Source organism: Fringilla coelebs, assembly GCF_963513975.1.
Source record: "Fringilla coelebs genome assembly, chromosome: 19".
NCBI classification, from domain to species: Eukaryota; Metazoa; Chordata; class Aves; order Passeriformes; family Fringillidae; genus Fringilla; species Fringilla coelebs.
This window is the reverse complement of record NC_140045.1, coordinates 4,847,052-4,872,963: the sequence shown is the minus strand read 5'-3', so window position 1 is coordinate 4,872,963 and position 25,912 is coordinate 4,847,052. Positions and strand designations below refer to the sequence as shown.

Genomic DNA, 25,912 nt, shown 5'->3' with positions numbered 1-25,912 from the left:
TGCTTCTAGAAAAGCTGACACCCTTTTAGACACCATGAAATGTCAATTCACTTTGAGAAAAGAATCTGCAAGAAACCAAATTTAATTGGTTTAGTGTGTGTTGGAGAGAGGGGAGTCAAACTTTTTCTGCCATTCTTCTTCCTTGGAACTCCTTAGCTTCTCAGGTTCTGTGATTAGATGAGACCCTGGTGTTTCATTTATAAAGAGAATTTAAAAAAACGAGCTGTAAGGTTTGTAAGCAAGATCTTGAAAGTTCAGATCTCACACAATGGAATGGTCTTGATCCTCTCCAAAGCCAAGCACAGTTATTTTACTGAAAAACTTTCTCAACTTTAAGCATCCTTGCTATATCCTTTTTCTCTGTGCAGCAGAGTTGCCCCAGCTCCGCTGCCTCGTTTGAAACTACCTTGCAGTGATCTAAGTTCAGATTTGATGGCTCTTATCACAATTATTGCAGTGTCACATGCGGGTGGGCGTCCAGTGACCTTGTGCGCGCATCCCGCCGCTCATCCCGCACTGCACACAGAGCTGTGGCGCAGGGAGCTGGCTCTGATCTGGGAAATTTTCCACCCTGCCACTGGGGTCTGGGCTGCAGCAAGGTCAGGAGTCAGAGAGGAACAGAGGAGAGTGAGAGTGGGCTAAAAATGTTGAGGGATCAAAGAGGAAAAGTAGGTCGTGGCAGGGTATGTGCACTGGGAGGAGGGCTGGGGGAGCACAAGTGAGAAGGAAGATTTTGTTTTGCTATTGGCTTTTCAAAGTTGTGCAATTGAAGAATTGGATTAACCTGATATGACTTGGTTTCTCTGCCAGATTAGATATGTTGAGTTTCTTGGCATTGTGAATTGTACAGTACATTTTGTGCTGTAAAATATGGGTGTGTCGGGATAGAGCTGTAGTGACACAAGCTGCTCTCGGTGTAATGCAGCACTGCTGGGTGGACTTCCCTGCTCTCTCTCCCCCAGTAAATCCTCGGTAGGGCATTTATAAAGCTGAGAGAGCCTCTCTGTGTCCCTGCATTCTGTTTCCAGCACAGCATGACTGTGCTGGAAAGACTTTTTAGTACCATTTCTGGTAAGGTAACACTTACCTGAGTTCTAAGAATCTCTTTGGTCTGGCTGTGGCATATGCAATATTAAATGTCTCTAAAAAAGAAAGAAATTGTTTAAAAATACACTAAACAGTTTCTTCCTGCTTCCTCAGGATTAAATTGGAGAAAGTTTATTGGGTAATGCTGCAGGTTTTTTTGTCTGCCTTTTTTTTTCGAAGAGTGAAAAAGCAGATACAGATCTGAAATAACTGCAAGTGCTGAGCTCACTGTTGTTTGAAGTATACCACAGCAGCATATCAATGTCAAAGTAAAATTTTCACAGTAGTATATGTTTGCTCAATGGTTTTGGTTTTTTGTTTTTGTTTAGTTTTTGGTGCTGCGTTCATCCTGGATAATTTGATTTGGTGTATCCTTTTTATACACTGGCCTTGCCCTGTGAGACAGCCCAATTCTCTCTGCTTATTGCTGGGTGAGGGTGGAGTACTAAAAAAGGGTGGATAGAATCACAACCCTGTCCAGCTGGGTGATCACTGCTCTGATTAATAAAGAATGTGAAGATTTTGGGAAGTGAAACTACATGTACCTTGGGGCACTGTTGTTTAATTCCTATTCTGGTTTTCCAGACTTTTCCAGGAACTTGAGCCAACCAAGCAGGTCACTCCTGAGGGACTGACCAGAGCATGGCCTTTGTCACCAAGAGAGGCCTGGCCTCTGTATCAAGAGCTGTACACTGAAAACTGAGGAGTTATGTCTCTGCCTATAGTGAAGATTAATTCTCTTGGAAGAGAAGAGCGTAAATAACAGATCAGGTTAATAAATCACAGATCTAGATTGTGTCATGCTCCTCAGCCATGTGTTGTTAATGTGTGTTGCTCTACTAACTCACAAAGGCAAGAAGCCACAGGGCTTGCTCACCAGGTGAAGGTGTTTCTGGAGTGGTAGAACATTCTTTGAATTGTTTCTGGAGTGATAGAGCATTTTTGAGAGCAACACCAATTGAGTAAAAGGGAGCAGGAAGCTGACCTTGTGAACACCTGCCTCTCTCAACTCTATACTTACATGAGAGAATTAGGGAAGAGTGCAGCATATTTAAAGTTAATCTGCATATCTGCCTTCTGTGGAGGTTAAACCACAAGCCTTCAGTAACACATGTGGGACAGCTGTGGTTTGGGTATCTGCTTGAAACGCCTTGCCTCTGGGTGCCTTAGCACTTAAAAAATCAGGGCATGGATTGTCCAGGCTGCAAGGCCTGATGTTGTTCCATCCCTAATCACGTGGCTGCTCTCAGAAAGGCTGATTTTTCAGTTGGACCATGCTCATCACCAGGTTTAAGAAGCACTTTTCCAGAGTCTCTTATCTGCTCAATTTTCTCAGTGCGATACGGTTGATGTCATTGTTGAAAATTGTGGTAGTCTCTGTCTGGAAGCAGTTCTGAACACGTGAAAAGGAGTTATTAGCCAAGGAGAAGGAAAGAGATGGGAGTGTAATTGTCAACTCGTGTGCGTCTCTGATTTCACCAGGTGCTGCACGTGTCTGGTTTATCAATTTATTTCTGTTAGAAAGTAAACAAATCTCACTTTTCTTACGTGCTCTGGTGGCTGCTTCAGCCAAGTTGCTCTTATCTGCAACAGGGATGTACTTCTGAGGTCTTGTGTCTGGGGGCTTTTCTTTCTGCATCCACACGTAATCTGCTCTCAGGGATCACATGCAGCTCATGACACTGGCCAGGGATGCTGTTTTTCTGTGCCTAAGTCATTTATTTAAAAACATTATTATTACTAGTATCAAAATATAATACCTGATCACGGGGGCAGCTGTTATGTTTTTCAGGTTGAATCCTTTGGCCAGGTTCTGTCTCACTTCATGGCTCTTTCTCTGTGTTCAGAAGTGGCTGATCAAGGGGTGTCTGCACAGTCTGAACTCTGGGGGATGTGCTCTGTCTTTCCTGGGCCACATCCTGGCAGGCCTGAGCACCTTGAGTCTCCTCCGTGTGGACTTCAAAACCACCCAGCATTTTGCATTTTTGAAACTGATGCATAGCTCTCAATTCTGTCCCAACAACAAATTTCCAGTACCTTTTCCAAACCAGGTTCTCTCAGGATCTGCATCCTTGCAGGAGCTGATGGTGTGTAACTCCAGTGGAGATCCAGCTGAACCGGGTGCTCAGCCCTGGGAGCCCAGTTAACACCTCATTAAAATCCGACACTGGCAACCCAAACCTTTAAGCAAACTCCTCAAATAATTTTTTCTGCTGCCCTTCAGTTTCCAGCCCGTGGCTGGTTGTTTTCCACTTTCTCACGTTTCCCCAAGCTGCTGGTGTGTACAGTCTGAAGATCACATTTAACCAACACAAGGAAATCAGCTTGGCCCGACGGGCTTCTCCATCACGTGGCTGCAAATGTGTTCACTCTGTTCTGCCAGATTATGGCTGGCTGAGCAAAATACAGTGAAGCTCTGGGCTGCTGGCCAAGCTTTTATTTCAGTTTGGAGCTTACAGCCACATATTTGCTCTTTGGCAGGACATCCACTGGGGTATATTTGGATAGTAATCTAGCATTGTTTTGCTGCTTTTTTCTTCTTTCTTTTCTTTTCTTTCTTTTTTTTTTTTAATGCACACAGATAGTATAATCCCAACACTTTGTCCAGTCTGTATGAGATTTGTCAGTGTGCACTGTTATGTGTGTGCACTCAGAACTTGTAGCTGTGACCTTTGATAAATATAAGTCAAAGCAATTAACTTTCTTTTATTGAAAAATGCTGGATGTCCTACTCTTTTCCCCCTCTGTGCTGATAACAGAGCTGTGTTGTTACTCTTTCCAAGATCAAAAGCTTCACTAGGGTTTGATTGAAGTCCAATTATGGAAGGAAGTAACTGTGCTGGAGCCCTGAAAATAGCAGTAATTGTTAAAATAATAAAGTGTGTCCTTGTGTGTCTTTATAATATTTAAAACTTCTTCTGGGGTGGAAGGGGGTGGCTTTCCTCTAGCTTTAAAATGAAAATATTCACAAATGTCCTGGGAAAATAGGAGTGTGCTGTTAGAAGAATTTCTTTTCTCTGGATTTCTTCCTCCAGTTCTCCCCCCCAAGCTGCCTTCCTCAGAAGCTGTTTGCATGCAGCCTGACTCATGTAGGAAAATAAAGCTGGATTTGATTTTTAACTGTATGGGAAGCTTTGAGTTTGGGGGGGAATAAAGGCTTTATGATGCAAGCTCCTTTATTTCTCTGTGAAACAAAAACGGGCTTTTCAAAATACAGTGTGTTTTGGAAAGTTGGCTCTGGGTTTGAAACCCCAACATCTCCAAGGGCACCCTGGTATAAAAAAGCAGTACAAAAAGACATAATGCTTGGGGAAGGGGTAAAAACATGAGGGCAAGGGGCAGTGTTTGAGGGGCAGTTCCTGTCATCTTCCAAAGGGACGCTGCTCCTCCAGTGTTTGTGGAGGGGTTTGGTGGTTTGGTTTAGATGGAAGGTATTGAGCCTTGAATTGTGGGGTTTTGGTTACTTTATCAAAAACTTTGAGCTGTGTCTGAACAGATCAACACTGGCAAAGCTGAAATACTTCTCCCCGAATCTGTATGTTGTTGTTTAGGATATAAATATATTTTTGCTTCCTCTTAGTCTCTCCTGCATCCTCAGAGAGGAGGGAACCTGGGAGAAAGCCCAGTGGTGAGGCTCTCATCTGGAGTCAACTGGCAGAGCTTCAGCAAGGGAGAGCTTTGGGTCTTGATCTTAAAACCCAGCATGTCTAAATGCCTATTTGCCAGTTGTAGTGTTGAGTTAATACAAACACTGATGTGAATAAATAGAAATGAAGATGATAATATGGACAGTGATTGCCATAGGGGCTGCTTTGGTGATTGTACAGCTGGGACTGGTTTGAAATTACAGAGAGATTTTACCAGGGTTTGGTTCTGCTTGTTTTTGGTTTTTTTAACTCACGTGCTTGTACACACATCTGATACAGGTGGGACAAGATAATCCTTATGTGAAAATCAATCCTTATGTGCTTTTCTTTCCTCCAGCTGGACTCAAAATCACTAAGTACTTGAATAAAATCTTTGCATCCTAGATAAATGGTATCAAGCAATAAGCCCAGAGGATTGTACAGAGCAGGACTAGAATTTTCTTGGCCCCTTAAATTCTTAGGACAGATCCTGTTAATTTATTCATTTGAATTTTACTGTTGCACTCTCTCCACTGCAGTAGAAATTATTTACTCCTTCTTTTTCTTTTAAACTCATCTATTTATTTTGACTGTAAGGCAGCTTTATGTATATAACATCTATAAAATAGTCTGCCTTTTCAGCTCCCTGCTCTTAGTGGGTTTGGATGGATCTTTGGAATACAAACTGCTTCATTGCCTTCTGGAAATTTTTATTTATCAAAAGCCATAGCAAGGGGTGCCCTGTTGGTGTTTATCCAGTTGGCAGCTTGAGCCGCTCTCAGAAACAGCCCTGGCTGATCTCAAGGAGCTGCTGAAACTCATCAAGCAGGTTCCTGCTCACCAATTATCCAGTTAAGCAGAAAGAGGAAAGGTGTTTCTCTTGCTTGTGTTTTTTTTCTTGGCTAGGTTTAACCCGTTCTTCCCCAGGCCTGAGTAGTTGTGGGTGTGTAACGCAGCAGGGAGAGTCCAGGGGGAGAGAGGCAGAGGGGATCTCTTACACACTCAAACCACACCAGGATTGCATCCCTCAGCTGGGACAGACAGGCAGCTTCCAGCATAAATCTACAGCATTCTGATTCTTAGCTGAGTCCTACCCAGCGTACCTCAACCAGCATTTTGTCCACATTTTAACATACTCTAAGGAAAATAAAAGAAATTCCCCTCTCCAACCAAACCCCTCCTCACTTCAAAGCCAGTAATGAATGTTACATTGCTGCCAGAGCAAATTTGTTGATTCCCAAACACTCCTACTGTGTCTTGGTTGGAAGGCTTAAATTGCTTGCATAATAAGTGCTGGGGATAATATAAAAAAAGCTCTTTCTAGTAGAGTTCTGGTTTTCAGTACATATTATAAGAATAAATAAATGCTCAGATGATAGCAGACAGCTGGGTTGTCCACATCTGACTGTCTTCTGCATTGATTTTTAAGACAGACCATGTGCATGGCTGCTTGCTGGCTATCAATACCAGATGTGTCTACTTGGAATTCAGAGGGATTGTCAAGTGACAGTGCAGTTGTGAAACAAATAATTTTGCTCTTGATTACTGAAAATAGTAAATGAGGGGCTAGGATAAAGTGAAGAGATATTCTCAATTCCAGTAGAGAACAGGAGGATGAAATGGCTTTCCTGGCTGCCATTAACAAACAGTGAGTTGGTGAATATTTTTCTTTTTTTTCCTTCCTACCTCCTGCCCAAGGAGGCTCCATCAGCAGCACAACCTCCGAGGGTCCTCTGATGTGTTTGTTGGAGGCTCCTGGGGCCATGGAGGGAGGAGCTTCTTTCATTGACATTGTTTGCACAAAGCTTGTTGGTAGTACATGTGGATGCCTTGCTGCCAGATTTGCTGGAAATTGGCCAACAATTTCCCAAGCTTTTGGGAGGGGGCTGGACAGACGTGCACAGCAGGACTGCAGAACACTCATTTCTCTGAAATCAGCTCGAGAGCAATTGCCAAGTACCGGGGGCACTGAAATGAAGTTTGCAAAGCAATTGAAGGAACTGAAGGCTGTTTGATATCTCAATTCTGTGCGTGGCCATTAACCAAGTGCACTAGATACAGGCCTTGCCCACAGGTAGGATCCACACTGGCAGATTTCTGTCTGCCCAGGACCTGTCTGGAGCACTGAAGTGTAATTTGGTGACTGCACTGATTGTTCTGGAAGTGGCTGGAAGTGCTCAGGAAGGAGCAGATCTAAATACTCTTTAGCTTAGGCTGTGGCAGAGCTTGATCTGGATGTCTGAGCTGTGCTGGCTGAGGGGGTCTATGAAATAACCTTTGACTATAGGTAGGGCTTTTCTTTTGTTTCCTGAGTAGCCCAAGGGTGTAACTGAATATTTATTACTGTTCCACATTGCTTTTTATATTTTTAAAAGGAAGATCTGTGACTGCACACATTGGAATGCATGTTAATAAGAAAAATGGAAAATACCTTTCCATCATAAGGATTTTACTGAATTTTGCTTGTGCATTGAACCTCAAAGACATTTCCCAGGCAGCAAAATGGAGGCCAAAGAGGTAGAGCCAAATTCTGGGGTTACTGAGCAAGGCAAAGCTGGGTGACCACCTTGTCCCAGCAGCTTGGACAAACCTCTGAACCAGGTAAGGGTGGGTTGGGACTTAAGCTTCAGGAGGTGCTTCTTCCAGGCTGCAGGTCAGGGCTGGGGTTGTGTTGTGGGTGGGCAGCAGCATTTGAGCTGGGTGTGAGTTCTGTGGAATGCAGCTGCATAAATAGCCTGGGCATGAGGAAGCAAAATGTTTTCACCTGTGTATAGATGAGTTACTTCTGCTGAGGTGCACAGGAGCTCAGGGTTAGCTTCTGTAGAGAGAACATTAAAGGTGGCATGAAACATCTTCATTGTGAGACCTTCTCTTAATTTATTTCTGAAAATTTTGAGCACCATAAATCTGCCAGTGGCATCTTCTTTTTTCCTTCTGTATTTGTAAAAAGGAGAACAAAAAATGTTCCATAAGCTTTGCTGCATTAAAAAAACCAAAAAACCACATTTATATGACACAGCTCTATTTTGTATCATTTTTTCATATCCAAAATACAGAGGGCTTTAGAATAGATGAAGAAAAGCTGCATATCTGAGTTTAAGATAAAATAAGATGATCCTTGTGACAGAGACAGCAGAAATGATGTGATACGACAGTTGCTGTAGCAACACCACCTACTTCATGAAAATCAGAGTTAACAGGAGTGTAAAAGGTAAAGCCCACATAATTTTCCAAGCCCATGAATTGCTGCTGCCCTCAGCCTGCAGTGCTTTCCAGCTGCCCAGTGTTTCTCCTTCCATGTGCACACAGAATAATCACCTTTTTCCACATGGCCAACTCCTGCAGACCCCATCCTGTGTAGAGCAGGGGCACACAGTGGGAATTCTGCAGGAAACAGGAGGGAAAGACAATGAAGGATTTTGTCCTGTCCTGTCCTGTCCTCCCCCCAAATCCTCCAAAAAGCCCCAGATAACAGAGTGCTGTAAGGCCTGTGCTGTCTCTACAGAGAATGGCACAACCACCAGTGTAAAAAGGAGGCCAAGCAGTCAATTTGCTTCTGTGCACCTCAGCTTGCAAAGCACTGGTGTGTTTAATGTGAATTGTTAAATGTTTTAGACACAGAAGGTCTCAGGGATAAGGGCACTTCCCCCCTCCCAAATAAGCTCAAAATAGTGGTTCTCCATACCTCTGTGTTTATAAAATGCCAACTGCCATGTTTAAAAGCTCCTATATGCAGAGACTTGATCAATGATTTGCCAGTACATGTTGGCCTCAAGGTTACATTAAAATATATTATTTTTAATATATTGAAATTTAAAAAATATATTGACTTAACACAATATTTTTGTCATTAATTGGCATTGGAGAGCCATGCTGTCTATGTGTGATAGCAAGAGTAAAATCTGTATTACTTGTGGATTGGGGGAAGAGTGTTTGGAAGAAAGGGCAGTCTCATATGGATCCCTTTTGCTGACATGCCTCCTGAAGGCATCACAGTAAATGCACTGCACAATAAATGAAGAGAGCTTTGATTTTTGTGTCTTGGGGCATTTTAATTTAATTTTTGACATTGATCACAATCTTCACAGGTTCAGCATGCCTGTTGCTTTGAGAACATGCACAGTAGTGTGTTCAGAGGCTTTGTTCAGGGCTGTGGGCAGTTTGCAGAGGAGGTCACAAGAAGGAATGTAAGTATTAGAATTCCAGGATTTCTTCAAGAGATATTCCATCACCAACCTTTTTCACTGCCTCTGGGAAGGTTTTGGTGCATGTTGCTCTGACTGTCCATGTGAGTGCTGTTATGAGGCACAGAAGTCTCTGCAAGCATTAGTTTGGGTTTGGAGGCTCCTCAGCAAAGCAGTTTCTTGCCATTTTCTGTTGCTCAGTGACTCTCTCACATTTAGAAGTGAATTTATCAGTGCCCAGTGTTCAGTGCTGTAATATCTTTTAATTAGGCTTGCTTTTTGAAGTTACCTATTTTCCTGTGTCTGATGTGCCACCAAAACCTGTTTTATGCAGCAGCTGTAAAGAAGTAGTTGCAGACACAGAGGTAGTGTCAATATTCAACAGCCTCTTTTCCTGGAATTTTCCCTAAGTGGCTTCGTGTTCCCTTCCTTCCTCTGCCCCCCCTTTTCAGGCTACCCAGGCCTGATGCATCTCTATGGTTTATAAATGGAGATAAATGAATCAATAGAGAAAAATCTACAACCACACACACTTTATGTGTGCTCCTTGGCAATAAAGCTAGTATATAAAAACAAGCTAGACCTCTGCAGTTATTGGGCTGTAACAACCCAAGTATAATTTTTCGGGTTTTGCTGTTTGTTTGGAATTTTTTTTCCCCCCAAACATATTAGGGGATCCTAATTTAAGGCAGAGAGAAAATAAAATGTACTCAGCCTTCCTGAGATTATGGGAACAGTGTGTTCCCATTCTGGCAGCTCTAATTCTTAAAACGTGATTATTTTATACAAATCACCCTCAATAAATTGTCACATAAAAAGTGTGCTTTGTTTTAGTGAAATGTAAAAAAAGTAAAAAGTGACTGCAACAGATAGTTCAGATTTGTGTGCATGGAGCAGATCAAAAGAGAAGAGGAGATTTTCAAGTTCTGTAACTCTGCCCAGTGACCTCTTTTCCTTCAGGGATGTATTCCAGTGCTGCTGATAGCATCTGTTGTCTGTCTCTCGGGCTTCCCATTAGCTGCTGATTGGGAGGCAGAGGAAATGTACCTGTTTCACGTGGCTTTTCCATGCCAGCTGAAATCTCCCTTGGCTGTGTTTTGATAACACACCCAGGCAAGCAGGGCTTGGGTACCAGAACTGGGTAATAGATCCATGAGTCATGGGTGGCATATGCTGTCAGAACTACAGGAGGGCTTTTTGCAAGACCTGTTTACTGAGAGCGTGCTGTCCTAGATAGACAAATAAACAGAACAATGGGAGAGGGACTGACTTGGTCTGGAGCGTTGAAAAGCACATTGGCAGTGGCACAGACACATCCTGGGGACAAGAGTTGTCTTTGTTTGGAGCAGAATTCCTCATGAGGGCACATTTATGGGTGGTGAGGTTGTGGCAAGGTGAGGGTCTCCCAGGGAACAAGGGACAAGGCGAGAGGAAACAGCCTCAAGCTGCACCAGGGGAGGTTCGTGCTGGATGCCAGAAGAATTTTTTCATTGCAAGGGTGGTTCAGCATTGGAGAGGGCTGCCTAGGGAGGTTTGGAGTCCCAGACCCTGGAGGAGTCCCAGGAAGGCCTGGACATGGCACTCAGTGCTCTGCACTGGTGACAAGGTGGGGATTGGGCACAGGCTGGACTCGATGATCTTGGAGACCTTTTCCAACCTCTGTGGTTCTGTGACTCTGTGCTGTGTGAGGCTATTAGGCCCTGCTAAACCTCTGTCTAAAATGTACTGGTTCATTAAAGTTGGATACATAATTGTCCAAGGAAAGGAAGATGGATGGTTTTGTCTCTTTCAGAGCAGGTTGACAATTCTGATGCTTCTCTGGAATCTTCCCTTCAAGAAAAGAATTACTGTACTTTTTGAGGAATCTTGCTATATGTGAATTGCCAGGTAACAAAAATATGCCAAAGGATGTCAAGAAGCTCCAAGGTACCAGAGAACACAAGCATCTTGAACTGAGACATGCTTCTAAGCCCAGTGTAAATTAAAATTAAATACCGGTGTGAACGTTCTTTCCCGCAGCTCTTCCTCAGGCCTTGTCCCCACTGAATTCCATCTCGGCTGATCTTTGTAAGGAAGTCAGCATCCTACAGAAAAATCAGAAAGGCATTTAGGAATGCTGTGGATGTCATGCTTTTCAAGAATTTTAAAATCCCTGTTCAGTGTCCTGGGAGCAGAATTAAACCCTCTGTTCCTCCGTGTAGCCTGGCTCAGGCAGGAGTTGAGAGCAAGAGCAATTCCTGTCAGGCATCTTGCAGGGATATTTGGAAGGGAATAAAAATTGGATTTCCTGGTTGTTTTCAGAGATGAGGCCTCATTGAGCTCCTAAGTGCTGCCTTCACACAGGCTAAATCCGAGGAAGGGCTTTCAGAGTATGGATCTTACCGAAGAGATGAGTCTGAAGTCCGTGAGATGTAGTGGAAGATTTTACCTGCTGGTGCCTCCTATTGTTTGTTTATTGTTTTGAAGGGCAGAGCGCTGCTGGCCAGCAGGCAGAGGGTATTCCATGCACTCCATGGTAACCACAGGCAGGACTTGCAAGGGAGTCCCTCAAAGATCTGCAAGCACACAACTGAAGGCCACGTGTGCAGCCTTGGACAGCAAACCCTGTCCCTTGGAAATGCAGGCTTTAATTACATTATATCCTCTTCTTCCCCCTTTTCCCATTTTGCCTGCAGAGCTCAGACCAGCTCTGGGCTGAATCTGGGCCATTTCAGGAAGGAAGTGGTTGTCTGTAGGATCTTGGATCTTGACCTCATTTACTGCAGATGTGAGAGGATGAAGGGAACAGCAGGAGGAGAAGGGAAAATCTGGCAGGAAGGACAGAAGGATTTTGTCTGGAGAGACTGGACTTTGCTTAAAGTTTCAGCAGAATTATTAACAATTAATTTGATTTTGTGGACGTGTCACACCATGTATTTGCTTCCCTTTCTGTGAGGAGCCCAGTGTGACACCTTGGGTGGCTCTCACCTGTGCCCCACAGCTGCAGAAGCCCATGAGAGTCCCATCTGAAATGCAGCCAATGCCTACAACATTTGCTAACCTGAGAGAATGATTTTAAATATCTGATTTAAAATATCTGTACTTCTTATACAGATATTTTAAATTTGTACTTCTGTACAGATATTTTAAATTTGATTTAAAATATCTGTACTTCTTCATCTACAAAGAGAAGTGTTGCCCCTTCTTTCATGGGAGTCTTGTGGGGAAGAAGCTGTTTCTGAAGCACACAGATGCAGTAGTTGTCAGTGCTGGAGGGAACTCCTGAAATTGTTTCTCTACAGGAGGTTGGAATTATATATAGCAAATGTTATATGGATTTATTTGGGTAAATCAAAATGAGTGAAACAAGTGTCTCCTTAAGGAGGAGAGAATCCAGGTGAAGATAGTATGTGATACTTGGAAGATTGTTGCAGCCATGACTATACTTCTTACACAGCTCTGGCACTTAATTTTAAAAACAAATTGAAAAGACAATCTAGACTTTCTCATGTCCCACTCTTACAACAGGCACATTGGAAATTACTAGAAATGGATCTGACAGCACCCCACAGTGTCCTACTGGTGGGACTGAGTAGAGGATGACAACTGACCCTTGCTGTAAGGAGCTGCAGGAGGGTAGGGAGGTTTGCCAGTGTTCTGTTTGTTGAAGAGAATCTGTGGCACTTGGGAATTTGGGGCTGTGTTTGTGCCATCAGCACAGGCTCGTCCTGCCCTGTTCCCTTCAATAGTGCTCTTCTGCTGAGTGCATTCATCACAGCCTTTGCTGGAACAGCCTTCCCCTTCCAGGCTCTCTCCCTCTCATCTTTGGCTGCCAGTCTGCCATCCTCGCCTTCCTCACCTCCTTGCCGCCTTCTCAGCTTTGGGTTCTAATCACTCAGTGAAATCCTCCCCTTCTCCTCCAGCCTGAGCATGCCCACAGCTGGAACATGCTGCCCAGGGAAGTGGTTGCATCACAGCTCTGGAGGTTTTTAAAAAACATGTAGATGTGGCACTGAAGACAGTTTTGTGGTGGAGTTGGCAGTGCTGAGTTTATGCTTGGACTCAATGATCTTGGAGGGCTTTTCCAATTTAAACTGTTCTGTGGTTCTCTGAAGTAGCACTGACCCAGGAGCTGCCCTCTCTTCCAGTGCACAGGCCACTAGCACCCTGCAGTGAGAAGTCTGCCAGAAATTTTTAACAGGTTCAAAACAAAGTGTTTTTTGTGGAACCTTTTTCGGGAAACTGTAGAACCATTTTGGCAGAAGCAGTTGGCCCACAAGAAATCCAAACAGAATGGTTGAAATCTGGTGAAGGCTGAAGGAACTGAAGACAGCATCCTCTAATGGGAAGTGTTAGACAGTCTTAATAAGACCACCAGTCCTGCCTGGTTAAATACTGTAGAGGCCTGGAGCAGGAGGCATACAATGCTGAGAGGGGAGATGACAATTCTTAAATAATTAAATGCACAAGGTTTGTAAACAATGCTGATATCTTCAAAAAGTACACATTTAAAAAGCCCTTTAGTGTACCAGTCCTATAGTGTGTGTTAAAAGCAGTGCATTATGTTGTGGTTGCACTGGGTTGAGATCCTTCTTTCTGCAGGAAGTGTTTGCAGTCACCCCATGTTCAGCAGAATCGAGTTTGTGTAAGATAAGGAATAGGGGAATGTCCGTGCCAGCTTGGAGCCCTGGTCAAAATACACAGATCTCCTGTTGCTTGGGAAGAAAATAAAGCTCCTGTAATTGCTTGCATAAACACACCCAGAGGTGAAGTGTCTTCTTCACCCCAAGGCAGAGAGTGGTTGCGTTTGTCCTTCCAGCGGAGGGCAGGAGGATTCCAGCGTGTGGCTTTAGTCCCATCCACCTAAATAGTTTGGTTTCTGGAAAACAACCACAATCCTAATAGCAGGGAAATTACATAGAATAAGATAGGATAGATAAAAGGTTGCCTATAATATTGTAGGTGAGGAATGATTACATGACATGATGCTGTCCTTAGATAAATCTTGGCCTCCAGAATACCCCTTTTACTTTGCTTCCTCTGGGGATTTTTGCCTGTCTTGATCCCTGAACTCTTGCCATGGGTTCTGCGGTGAGAGAATTTTCCTGGAGGCTGAAGGAGTTAATGCAGAGCTGGACGAGAGATTAGTCCAGGACAGGCTGTGATTTGGAGTAAGGGAACTATCCCAAATAGCTGGCCAGCTGCCAAGGGGATAGATGGCTTGGAAAACATACAGGGAGGGCTCTGGAGTAGCTCTGGGTGAGGATTATCTGTCAGTTTAACCACTGTGCTGCAGAGCCTGACTGACACATACAAAGTGCCTTCCGTTTATATAAAGAAAAATGATTAGCAAACACATGTTTTATCTCGGGGCTGCTAATAAATTGAGTAGGAAACTCCTCTTTTATTTCCCTCCAATGTGTGTAAAAAATAGGGAAAAATATTTTGATTAGAACATTTTCACTCCCTTTTCTTCCTCTCGGTGCTGTTCTCCAGCCAGCTGTTGAGCTGATGAGGAGTGTAGAAGGGCTGTGAGAAGGGAGATTTTCTGAAAATCAGACACATTTCTATGGGAGTTGAATGATTCAGAATTGTGTTCCACATAATTTACCAGGGATCTCTCGCAGTACAGATAAGAAGTCTGCCAAGCAGTAGTGCAGCTGAAGAGGTTATTTCCGTCTTCACTCTCCTGGGCACAGCTGGTAGGTGGGATGTTTCAAAAAGGGGAAATTAAGAGTCAGGATGTGGTGATTGAACTCCCCATGATACCAGATCAGCATTTGGGGTTTCGTAGGTATACAAAAATGCTGCTATACTTTTGAATGGTGAATTTTAATTATTGTAAGGAATTTAAAGCTTCTATTTTTTTTTACCAGCAGTTTGGTCACCTAGATGACACAAATGAACGGCCTCAGTCCACTTCTCTCTGAAAAAGGAACCACACTGAAAATATTGCCATTACATTGGACTTCTCACTGGCAGTCTCTGCTGGGAGGAGGAGGACAACGACTGAAAGGATTAGAACAGCAAGCTTTCTTTCAAGTCTTTTTTTAAGGAAAATTTTCCACTATGCTAATATCTGCCAGAGCAACACCAAAAGCACTAGCAAAGGCAAGATGTTAGGGCAGCAGAATTGCTGGGGTTGTCAAAACCTGCTGGTCCCTTTGCCAGGAGACAACTGGAGCTGTGTCTGTCCTGGCATACTCCTCCTTGCTTGAGTGGAGTTCTATAAGTGGGAAAGGCTCCAGACAAAAGGCCAGTGTTGACACAGTTGTGGTCTCTCCAGGCCATGGTTGAGACACATCACTGGGGTGGTATGAGGGGAAGTTTCCATTAACAATTGTTCCCGGCTTGCTTCCACCACCAGCACCACCACCGTGGAGCTCTGCAGCTGGATTTCCAAAAGAGCTTAATGCTCAAGAGTTCTCATTTCAGCAACTTAAATAGAGGGGCTAAGTTCTTTCCAAAACACTTGGCAGTCATCAGCCCCCATTGAGAACAAAGCTTAAGCACATTAAACAGTCCAGCCACTTCACTGTTGTGAAAATTTGGCCGCTGTTGTGAGCGCAGAGTTTTTAAATAATGCAGAGCCTGGCAGAGGCATCTGGCTCCCGGTGCTGGGCACTGAGGGGCCTTACCTTGCAGAGTGGGTTTCCTCCTTGGCCAATTCCTTGTGCATCAGAGCCTCCGAGCAGCCCTTTTGTGGCTGTTATGACAGCTGGGAAACTTGCTGATGCAAGGATTAGTCGGCTGCTGGGCACATGACATTCAGATTGCTGTGCTTATTTGACCTACCTCTGATTGTGAGGAATTCAGTGCATAAAAATAACACCCCAAACAAATTTGGCAGGAGGATGCAGAGCGAAAGTGCCGAGCACACACGGGGAGAGGAGCCCGGGGAGCGATGTAAGGCGAGGCCGCGCTCTGCGCTCCCGCAGCGACAGCAGAGCCAAGGCCAGCACAGCCCACGCTGTCCTCTGGATTATGACAAGTTCCAGCACCGCAGAGATGTCATGGCCACTTGCCAGCACACTAACGAAGACAGGTTCCTGGCTTGCACTATTGGCAAAACTTGATAGAATAAATAAAAAGGTCCCGGGTGCCAGGAGTTGCCCAACGTAAAATGCTGGACAAAGCATTTCTGGTTTTTCTGCCTGGGGCTTGAGATACCCTTGTTAAGTCTGTTGTTCTGATGGAATTGCTGATCATTTGCAGGAGCATGACAGAACAGAGACAGGCAGAGGTGTGTGTGCCAGGTGGGTGTAGGATATCTCGCAGGGCAGCACTCTTGGGGCTCCTCGTGACAGTGTTTAGACACAGGGTTTGTTCAGGCTTTAGCGAACAGCATTCCCCTTGAACGAGCTTCTCACTGGCACTGGAACATCTTGTGTTTGCTGAAGGGCCAGGTCTGTAGTCGTGACAGCTTCCTAAAGCAGGGGAGAGGAGACGTGTGTGTGGAGGGAGCAAGGCAGGACCTTGACTGCCATGTCGTCTCCCACACTGCTCTGGAGGTGCATCACTCTTTGTTTTGCTCTCTTTGTATTGCTAAGATGCAATGCCTCGATTTCCCGTGTCTCAGAGGAGCATTTTTGCCGTGCTTTTATGGTGATACTGTAAAATTTCTTGAGGCCAGTGATTACAGAGTTCATGTAATTGTGTAATATGGCACGTTATAGATAAATGATAATATGCAAACTGATTCTGTATATCAAGAACTTCAGCAATATTTATATACATATACAGGCTCTCACATGGGACAATTAGAAAGCTGGGGCAGATTTCACAATCCATTTTACTTTTAGAAACACCCTGCAGGCTCACCAGAAATATTATAAAATTACTCAGAGCTCATCATGTCTTGCTTCATTTTTATCAGTATTACAGAAAGTGCACCATTTGTAGGTGCATATATCTATGTATCTGTCTGCAGTAAGGAATACCTGGCTGTTGCGGAGCAGGCACTCACCCAAGGAGCTTTTCCTGTGTTTGGCCCTTCAGACGAGGCCGTGGCAGCCCATCCATCCATCAGCGGTGGATCGGCCCCACGGCCGGGTGCGCGTCCCGTGACGGGAGGTGACACCGGGCGGGGCGGTGACCCAGACCCGCGCACCGCGGTCTCCCGGAGGGATGAAGCTCGTGGGAAGCCGCTCCGGGGCCGCAGCCGTGCGGGCCGAGCCTCCCGCGGCTGTCCGGGTTATCCCGGAGCGCCGGGAACGCGCACCCGCGGGCAGGCGGGCGGGGAAACGCTTCCCGGCTGTGTGAACGGGGCGACGGCTGGGAACGCCGCGTTCCGAGCCCCGGGAGCGGGGAGCAGCACCGCTGGTCCCGGCTGCATTAGCGAGGGACAAGCGGGGAGCAGCACCGCCAGGTCCGGCTGCATTAGAGGGACAGCGGGGAGCAGCAGCGCCAGGTCCCGGCTGCATTAGAGGGACAGCGGGGAGCAGCAGCGGCAGGTCCCGGCTGCATTAGAGGGACAGCGGGGAGCGGCAGCGCCAGGTCCCGGCTGCATTAGAGGGACAGCGGGGAGCAGCACCGCCAGGTCCCGGCTGCATTAGAGGGACAGCGGGGAGCAGCACCGCCAGGTCCCGGCTGCATTAGAGGGACAGCGGGCCGCTCACGTTTCCAGCGGCGCGTCCCGAGCCGGGGCGGCAGCGCTCCGCAGTGGCACAATGCGTGCAGCAGCATCGTTCCCTCTCGCTCCTTCTCCTACAGCCGCGTCTATATTTTGATAACTTTGATCCTCCTTTTCTCCTCTCCCCGGCCCTCACCAGCCTTTCCTGGAAGCTGATCTTATCAGCTCTAAAATAGGAATTACAAAAGCTCTCCCTTAGCAAGCCCTGCGCAGTGCAATTCCCCCGGTGCATTTTCCATGCAGTTCCCATATTATTAAAATAAAAACTACATTGTTAATGCTGGCCTTGGAATTAGAAATGACATGTAATGTTTACTGTTTTACACCCTAAATATTGCGGACATGGGCACAAGTAAGGAAATATTACACAGCCACAGGATGTTTTTGTAGTTATCATGAAAGCCGTCATATCGCTAAAGTCAAAATGAATTAGCAAATAGCCAAAATGATAAAAGAATATCTGCTTCAATCAGAAGGCCTCCCTCTGAAGTCTGTGAGGGTTCTTCTTCTGAGGCATGTGAAAACTTCTGAAAATTCTGCCCCCAGGGATAGTCCATGTTTAGGCAGCTGACTTCAGGATCCTATTTTTGGAGCCTTTGGTTGAGATTTTAAATTGGATTTTTAGTGGGAATGGTGTCCAAATTGGTGCTGTAGGATCTTGAAGGCTTTATCTAAAATCAAAAAGAGAAAAATGGGAGGCATATCACTCATTTTCTGGGGATATGCTCCTTTTTATTAGATTTTATATACCATAAAAGAGAAATGCAGCATCGATAAGTGTCTTTTTAATTTTTGCAGAGCATCTTTAAGGAATCATTGTAGCTTTTCATGTCATTGGTTTCCTTCACTGTCTTTTAGAGTATCCCTGCTAGGATTTCATAAAGAATAAATAGCACTCTCCTTGGAGTGCTTCAGCATAGCTGAAAGTACACTTTCATAAGATGCTATTTGTGGCATGTACAGTACATTGTTTGATTGTAAAATAAACATACCCTCAGAGGTATAACTGTGAGGGTTTACAGCGTGCTGATAGATCTGAACTAAATGACAGTACTTATAATCTGTTCCAGAGGATGGGATCCTAATGAAGTGGTACAGGTTGGAGCAATATATCTCTGCCTGCAGTCCAGTGCAACTCAGTGTTGGATTCAGTGATGTTATGTCAGAATCCAAGATTAGCAACCAGAGTTAGGAAGAGATTCTGAATACAAAGGCCTTGAGCATGTCTGGGTTGGAATATGCACCTTGCAGAACGGACAATCTAATATTTAGTAAGTAATACATAGATACCAAATCTGAAGGGAAAGCTGAAAGAATTAATGCTTGTAAAATATGTAGAGATCTTCTAAAAACCTTTGCTACAATTAACATATTTTTTCTAAGCCCGCTGTATTTATCCTGTATTTCTGTAGGTCAGATCTTGCCAGCAAACCGGAACACACCAAGCCCCATTGATCCTGAGACTATCCAAGTTCCTGTGGGCTACGAGCCTGACCCTGCAGATCTTGCTCTGTCCAGCATTCCTGGCCAGGAGATGTTCGATCCTCGCAAGCGCAAGTTCTCCGAAGAGGAGCTGAAACCCCAGCCCATGATCAAGAAAGCTCGCAAAGTCTTCATCCCAGATGACCTGAAGGTAATTTGGAACTGGTGACAAGGTGATTCCTACAAGGTCTCTGACAGTTGCTCACTGAGGTACAGATTTGGAGCATGAATCTGTTTTGTCACGTAAGGTAAATCTTGCCATGTAAATCTGACTTTGCTGTAGAATAAAACTGTTCAGAGTTCTGGATGAGACTGAAGGGAGGATGTCTCTTATTAGTTATGCAACAGTAGAAATTCATGAGCTCAGTATTCATTTCCTTTGTATGCCAGAAACTTCCTGCTTGACCTTGGACAAGCTTGCTTTTGTCCCATATTTCCCACTTATGAAACAGCCTGATCATGTTTCCTTTTTCTTCATCCTGTCTCTATTCATGTTTCCTTTTTCTCCATCCTCTGTCTATTCAGGCTGTGAATCCTTCAAGGAGAATGGAGGACCCTGATGACATACTGAATTGTGTCTTATTCGGAAGTTTCTGTAGTTCTGTGTTTAATAATGGATGAGAACACGATAGTAAAAGCTATTTCACTAATATATATTCACTAATCCAGGTGAAAGAATCTAGACAAGTGGTAGGAAAACAGAAGAAAACAGAATTTTTCTGCTGAGAGGTGTGTTTTAATGCAATATGTAAAATACAATATGACGTCAATATTTTAGAAGAAAGACTCTGTGCCACTCACTGCTTCTGAGATGTGAAGAGCAAAGTGCATGAAGATAGCAGGAAAAATGATCAACTGATCCAGGTTATCAAACACTGAATATTATTTGCAAAGTTGTTTTCCCGGTACGTGCTTTCCAAGAGGATCTCTTTGATCAGAGGCAGTCAGGGCAGAATTTCATTCTGCTGTTGCTGCTGCCCCCAAGAGACACAGCCTGGGAGCCTGTTGGAGTCAGTGGGAATCCCTGGCTGCATGTGCAGGGAGCCTGGGATGCCATGTGTTTGCAGCAGATTGATAGCATTAGGGAAAGAAGCTATTTTTATCCCTAAGCATGCTGTGGTGCAAGTTAAAAGCACAGAAATCACAATTGCAGTAGTGTTCAGGTTGCTGTCACTCAGCTTTGCTTTGCAAAGGTTTGCCTGCACTTTGTTGCTTACCTGGGCAAGTTCTACTGCCTGTGATGCCCTGTTGGGTTGCAGTGCCCAAGGGAGAGGTACTTGCTGCAGGAATGGCTGGAGTTTCTCCCTCTGTCGCATCTCCCAGGTACCCTTATTCATCCAAGCAAGCTTTTGGCAAAGGTCCTGTTGGCCAGAGGTGGAGCCCAGCAGGAGTGAAGCAGGAGCTCAGGGTTTCCCATTCCCTTGGGATCATCCCATCACTTGCCCTTGACTCGTTTCAGAGTGCTTGACCCAAGTGCTGCTCCTGCCCTGGCATGTGGAGCAGCCTCTGGGTTTTGGGGGAGGGTAAGCAGATTAGACCAGTCAATCGTCTCTGGGCTGCATGTGATTTGGAAATGCCAGCCTTACCTCTTTCAGGCCTGGATTAAGGGATTTGCCATTGCAATTTGTTAAAATAAAGAGGGATGAAGCCTAGGTGGCACACTAATAAATTGCTTAAAGCTGATTTTTATGGAGTGAATTGAGATGGGAAATTATAAACAAGATTTGGGTCATAGCTTTTTGCTGCATGCTTGTTTTTTTGGAGGATTTTGCGGGGGCCCATCTACATACAGGTGAAGAGCCATTTAGAGATAATGCTGGCTCCAGATCAGCATTCCTGCACACTTTGTTGAGCCAAACTGATAGAAAGCAGTTCAAGAGCCCTCCTGCATGCAGTTGTTTTGCTCCTGCTTTGCCTTGTGCAGCAGCAGAAGGTGCAGAGCAGTAAGATTAGGCTGGGCAGAAGGACCCAGGAGTGGTGGATGTTTGCTCAGTGCAGCATAGGAGCAGCTGGGTCTCCTGCCCTGTGCTGGTTCTTGGGAGCTGCACAGGGAAATGGAAGCATGTTAAGATGAAGAAAGAGGAAGTTTGAGGTCTGTGACTTGGCAAGGCAGAGTTTGAGGGTTGAGTGGCTACATCACTCATGCTCTGCAGGGGCCAGAATTTCACTTTTTACAAGAGATTCCACCTGCTTTGTATTTCCCAAGTTGTTCCAAAGTTCTAGAACTTCATTCAGTTACAAAGCAACATGAAAACTGCCATTTTGCTGAAGGCCACTTCATTGGAAGAGTGGAAAAATCAGGTGAAATTCAGTAGTTACTTCGAGTCTTTAATACACCAATGCAGTAAGGTGATCTAGAGACAAGTCTTCAGGGATAACACTTTGGGAATGTGTTAGCTTATGAAACCTCAGGGAGTAGTGGACCTATTTCTGTCCAATGTTGTTTTTTCCACAGCCAAAGCCTATTGCACTAATCTCTGTGGTTGGTCCCAGAGCAGCCATGATCGCTGTGCCAAGGAATCCTTTCATAGTGACAGTGGTGCAGACAGGAACATTTTGGGGCTCTGTAGAGTGCTTTGAACATTAAAAAAGAGCAGAGCAGTAGATGAATTGGGGGATGGCAACACAGAGAGGGAACGAGGTGTTGGCTGGCAGCGCTGAGCAGGGCCAGAGGTGACTGCTGCTGCTGCAGCCGCTGTTCAGGGTGAGTCACGGCACACGAAGGTGGATGTGCTAACTAGGTCAGCCCGGATGGGAGATGGATTGTACCTCCGGAAGGTTGCTTCACTTTTCCTTGGAGGAATTCCCTGTCAGGAGGATGAGGGGGTTAGTGTAAACATTTTGACAGAAACATGTGAGGGCATCTGCGCTGCCAGGGCGGATTGTGCCACGCAAAGCTGTAACTCCAGTCCTGCCGGGCGGTCCAGAGGCGGCCGCGGGGAGCGGCTCCCGGTGGGCAGCTCTGCCTCTACCAGAACGTAACACCTTTGTTTGCCTCTCTGTGTGTCTCACGAGCAGGACGACAAATACTGGGCCAGGCGCAGAAAGAACAACATGGCAGCGAAGCGCTCGCGGGACGCGCGGCGGCTGAAGGAGAACCAGATCGCCATCCGCGCCTCCTTCCTGGAGAAGGAGAACTCGGCCCTGCGCCAGGAGGTGGCCGACCTGCGGAAAGAGCTGGGCAAGTGCAAGAACGTCCTGGCCAAGTACGAAGCTCGGCACGGCCCCCTGTAAATCCAGGCGGGGCAGGTGGGGTGTTCTGGGTTTTTTTCTTTTTTCTTTTCTTTTTTTCTTTTTTTTTTCTTTGTCGCGGGTTGGCATTTGACTAGATGGACAATGTGTTTCCTGTTTGATAGCACCACACCCAAACCAACCTTTCTGTCTTCAGCACTTTACCAGAAGCAGAAACAAAACTGACTTAATGTTGGTTTTTTTGTTTTGTTTTGGTTTTTTTTTTCTTTTTGTTTGCGTGTACGTGTCCCTGCGTGTGTGTGTGTGCACACGTGTGTGCCCAGGTCTGTGTCTGTGGGTGTGCATGTGCGTGGCTGTGCGTGTGCGTGCGCATCTCAGCACTTCCCATTTTTATCAGCCCTCTTCAAAGGGTGCCACATTTTTACCTGGACTGTTGAGAACCGCCATAGTAAGCTTTTTATTAAATATATATATATATTTTTTTTCCTTCAGTGCTGCTTCAGAGTAGGGGTTTTATGTTCTCGTAATCAGTTCCATCCTCCTGATTTACTTGGAAAGATCCCAGCATAAATTACAAAAAAAAAAAAGGAAAAAAAAAAAGAAAAAAGAAAAAAAAGGTAGATCTCAGTTTTTTTTGAGAGTAACAAGCTATCATTTTAAGTCTGTCTAATCAGAAAAGTTAACATGCTAATAAAGTGCACAAATAATAATTTAGTACTACACTGCAGAACTATTAATTTATAGATCGCTTTTGTTGTATTTTTAAGTTTTGGTAATAATTGTCTTCAGATTTAAAAGTGCTGTTAGACTGAGTTTAGCTATACTCATGATAGATCCCATAATGGCTTCTCTGTAGCTACTAAGGTTCCTTTTCTCTCCACGGACCCCAGGTAGGTAGGTAGGAGTTGTTGGTAGAGCACAGCGTGTGTACCTTGCACTGCCTGTACCTGAAGCAATAATCCTGCGTGCATGCTGCCCGGACGTTCCCAGCGGACGTGGGATGGTTCCCTACCCAACAGCAGTCTCCATGTCTTTAACAAGGAGCTCCAAAAAGTCCCAGACACGTTCCCATGAGCATGCTGGCTGTGTCCCTGCCGTGGGGGAGCGCATGTGTAAGGAGCAGGATCGTTAGTTGAAAATGAGAACAAAATTAAATAGCTTCAAATCAGATCTGATGTTGAAATCAGAGGGGCTTTTCTGTTTTCAGTTAGTTACTCCATTTTGTGATTAAAAGCTGAATAAATACCTAAATTCAGTTGGTTTTTCCCCACGTTTTGTAATATATTTTCTGTGGATTATATCTTGCTGTTTTAAAAAAATCACTTTTATTCAGTTAGAAGAAGTCACTGGTTTGCAAAGCCCATTTTTTCCTAGTGATTGTTGTTTTGAGTGTGACATGAACTGATGGTTCTGAACTTCATTGTTTTAAACTCTCTGCTTTTGAACATGTATGTTCTAATATAAAGTGGACTTCTGAAAAATGAATGTAAGAGACACTGGTGTATTTCAGAAGGGGATGGTGTTGTCATATACTGTGGTTAATCCAATCAATCTAAGTGTTTACTCTAGACCAAAAGGATAGATATTATAAAATGTATAAAGTTTATACAGAATAATTATAGTATGTTCGTTTTGTACAGTATTTTTCAAGTACAAATACTGACAATGTATTTTGAAAGACATATATATAGCAAAAAGAAAAAGCTATTCCATGTTTAAAATATATAGCAAAGATATATATTCTCCATTATTGTATAGAAAGGAAATGCTTAGGGGTTTGTTGGTTGTTGTTTTCTTCTTTTTTTTTTAAATCCATAATTTTAAGCCTGGCACACTGGCATGTTCTGTGCTTTAAATTAAATTTTTATGGAAGTAATATGGCTTTCCAGGATTTTCCGTATTACTGAAAAAGAGAGACTTGTTTATTTTTCATCAGAAACACACAGAGAAACTGTTTAACAGGGACAAAGCACAACATGGATTTTAGTCAACTGTTGATTGGACATTACAACATTTTGTAATGGCAGAAAAATAATATATAATACAAAACCACTGATCGTAATTTCCAATCTGCTGCTGCTGCTGCTAGAATCTGTTTCCAGCTGAAATTTTTTGTTATAAACAGCTCAGATCCTGTACACAGCTCTGTGTACTGCATCCAGTTAGTGACGTGAGGAAAATATGGTGCTACGTCTTGCTCACAGTTTTCTAAGCGTTCTGACATTATTTTCAAATAAAAACGTTGTTCATTCCATTAAATCATTATTCATGCTTCAGGAGATGGCTGCAAAGAACTCAGCATTTTGGTCAGCATTCAAAGCCCCCTTGCATGGATGGCATTTCTCCAGTGTTTTTCCACAAACACACCTGGCTTAGTGTCCTGTGAGGTGCAGTGCTTGCCCCTGGACCATTTGTTGAGCAGAGTTTCCGTGTGCCACAGAGGGTCTGAAGTGCAGGGAGTTATTCCCTGAAGGTGGCCAGAAGGCCCTGCAGGGGTCAGGAGGGTCTGGCACAGTTGGGTCTCTGCTGCAGCCCCTTGGGAATGCCCCTGGTTTTCCCTCTGGGAGGAGCAGGGCTGGGAGCTGCTGTGGGCACATCTTGAACAGCAGCACAGCAATGGCAGCAGTCTCTAACCACCCCCACAAAGGGGGTTCTGGGGGACCCCAGAGCAGGGTGAGGTCAGGGGTGCCGCTGCTAGGGCGGGCTGTGACCACAAAACATTGTGTCACATGCAAAAGGCAGCTTGGAAAAGGAAAAGGAGAATTCTTTTCTTCTTCGGGCAGGGAAGGGGTGGGCAGTGGTTGAGGATTTCAGGTTTATTGAGGCAGGGCCACAGAGGAGCACGGAGGATCCTGGCTCTGCCTTGCCCAGAGCCCCTTTGGTGCCTCCTGTCCCATCCCAGCCCTGGCAGCGTCACAGCTGCTCCCTCTCCTCTGGGGTGGCACTTCCTGAGCAGCTCTGGGACTGGGCTCTCCCCTGTTCCCGTTCTGGCTGCTCTGAAAAGCTCACCTGGGGGGAAAAAAACAAAACAGGACAAGAAAGGAAGACTGTGTGGGCTCAAAACTAGGAAAACCCCCAAGTTCACTATCCAGGTTGTCTCCCTGAAATAACAATGAAAATAATTAAATGGAAGTTCAGCTCATTTTCAGTTCCCAAGGATAGCTCAGCTGGGCTCATCACACCTCTGATGGCTTTGTTGCTCATGAAGGAGCTTTTAGGTATAAGAAATTGTAATTTTATAAAAATAGAAATATATATATTTGCAGAATAATTAATAGCTTATCTAAATAATTCACTGACCTCTATTACACTATAAGCATTGGTAAAATGCTTGTCTTCTCTTTCATTTTTTGCTGAACCTTAGGAGTGGATTTTTTCTTTTTACAAAAGAATGCCCTCTAGAAAGCAGTGGGACTGGAGATGGATTTGTGCATCTGAGCACCTTGGGGCTCTCTGTGGGAAAGCCCGTGGCAGAGGAGGGGGGTGTTTCTTTTTTTGTTTCGAGGGGTGCTGAAGTCACTCAACCAAGCACCATGGAAATAAGTTCTGACTTGAATCCACAAAAGCAAGAAATTCAGAGTGCAGGGGAGGAGCTGGAGCAGGCACCAGGGATGGGATCAGTTCAGACACCTCTCATTTGAATATCTTGCCTCTGTGGGTTTGTAATACCCCCAATTATTGCTTTAAAATTATTTTTGCAGGTAATTTTACAATAGAGATGTGCAGTTTAT

At 44.7% G+C, this 25,912-nt stretch overlaps 1 protein-coding gene across 1 annotated transcript in view; it reads left to right on the top strand.

Annotated features, from left to right (window-relative positions):
• The window catches only part of HLF (HLF transcription factor, PAR bZIP family member), a 35,050-nt gene extending 9,840 nt beyond the window's left edge, over positions 1-25,210 (top strand). The window contains exons 3-4 of the mRNA XM_084218615.1: positions 18,920-19,140; positions 22,008-25,210. Of these exons, the coding sequence (XP_084074741.1) occupies positions 18,920-19,140; positions 22,008-22,223 (437 nt within the window). The 3' untranslated portion in view covers positions 22,224-25,210. The remainder of the gene's footprint in view (positions 1-18,919; positions 19,141-22,007) is intronic.
• Positions 25,211-25,912: the final 702 nt, after the last annotated feature.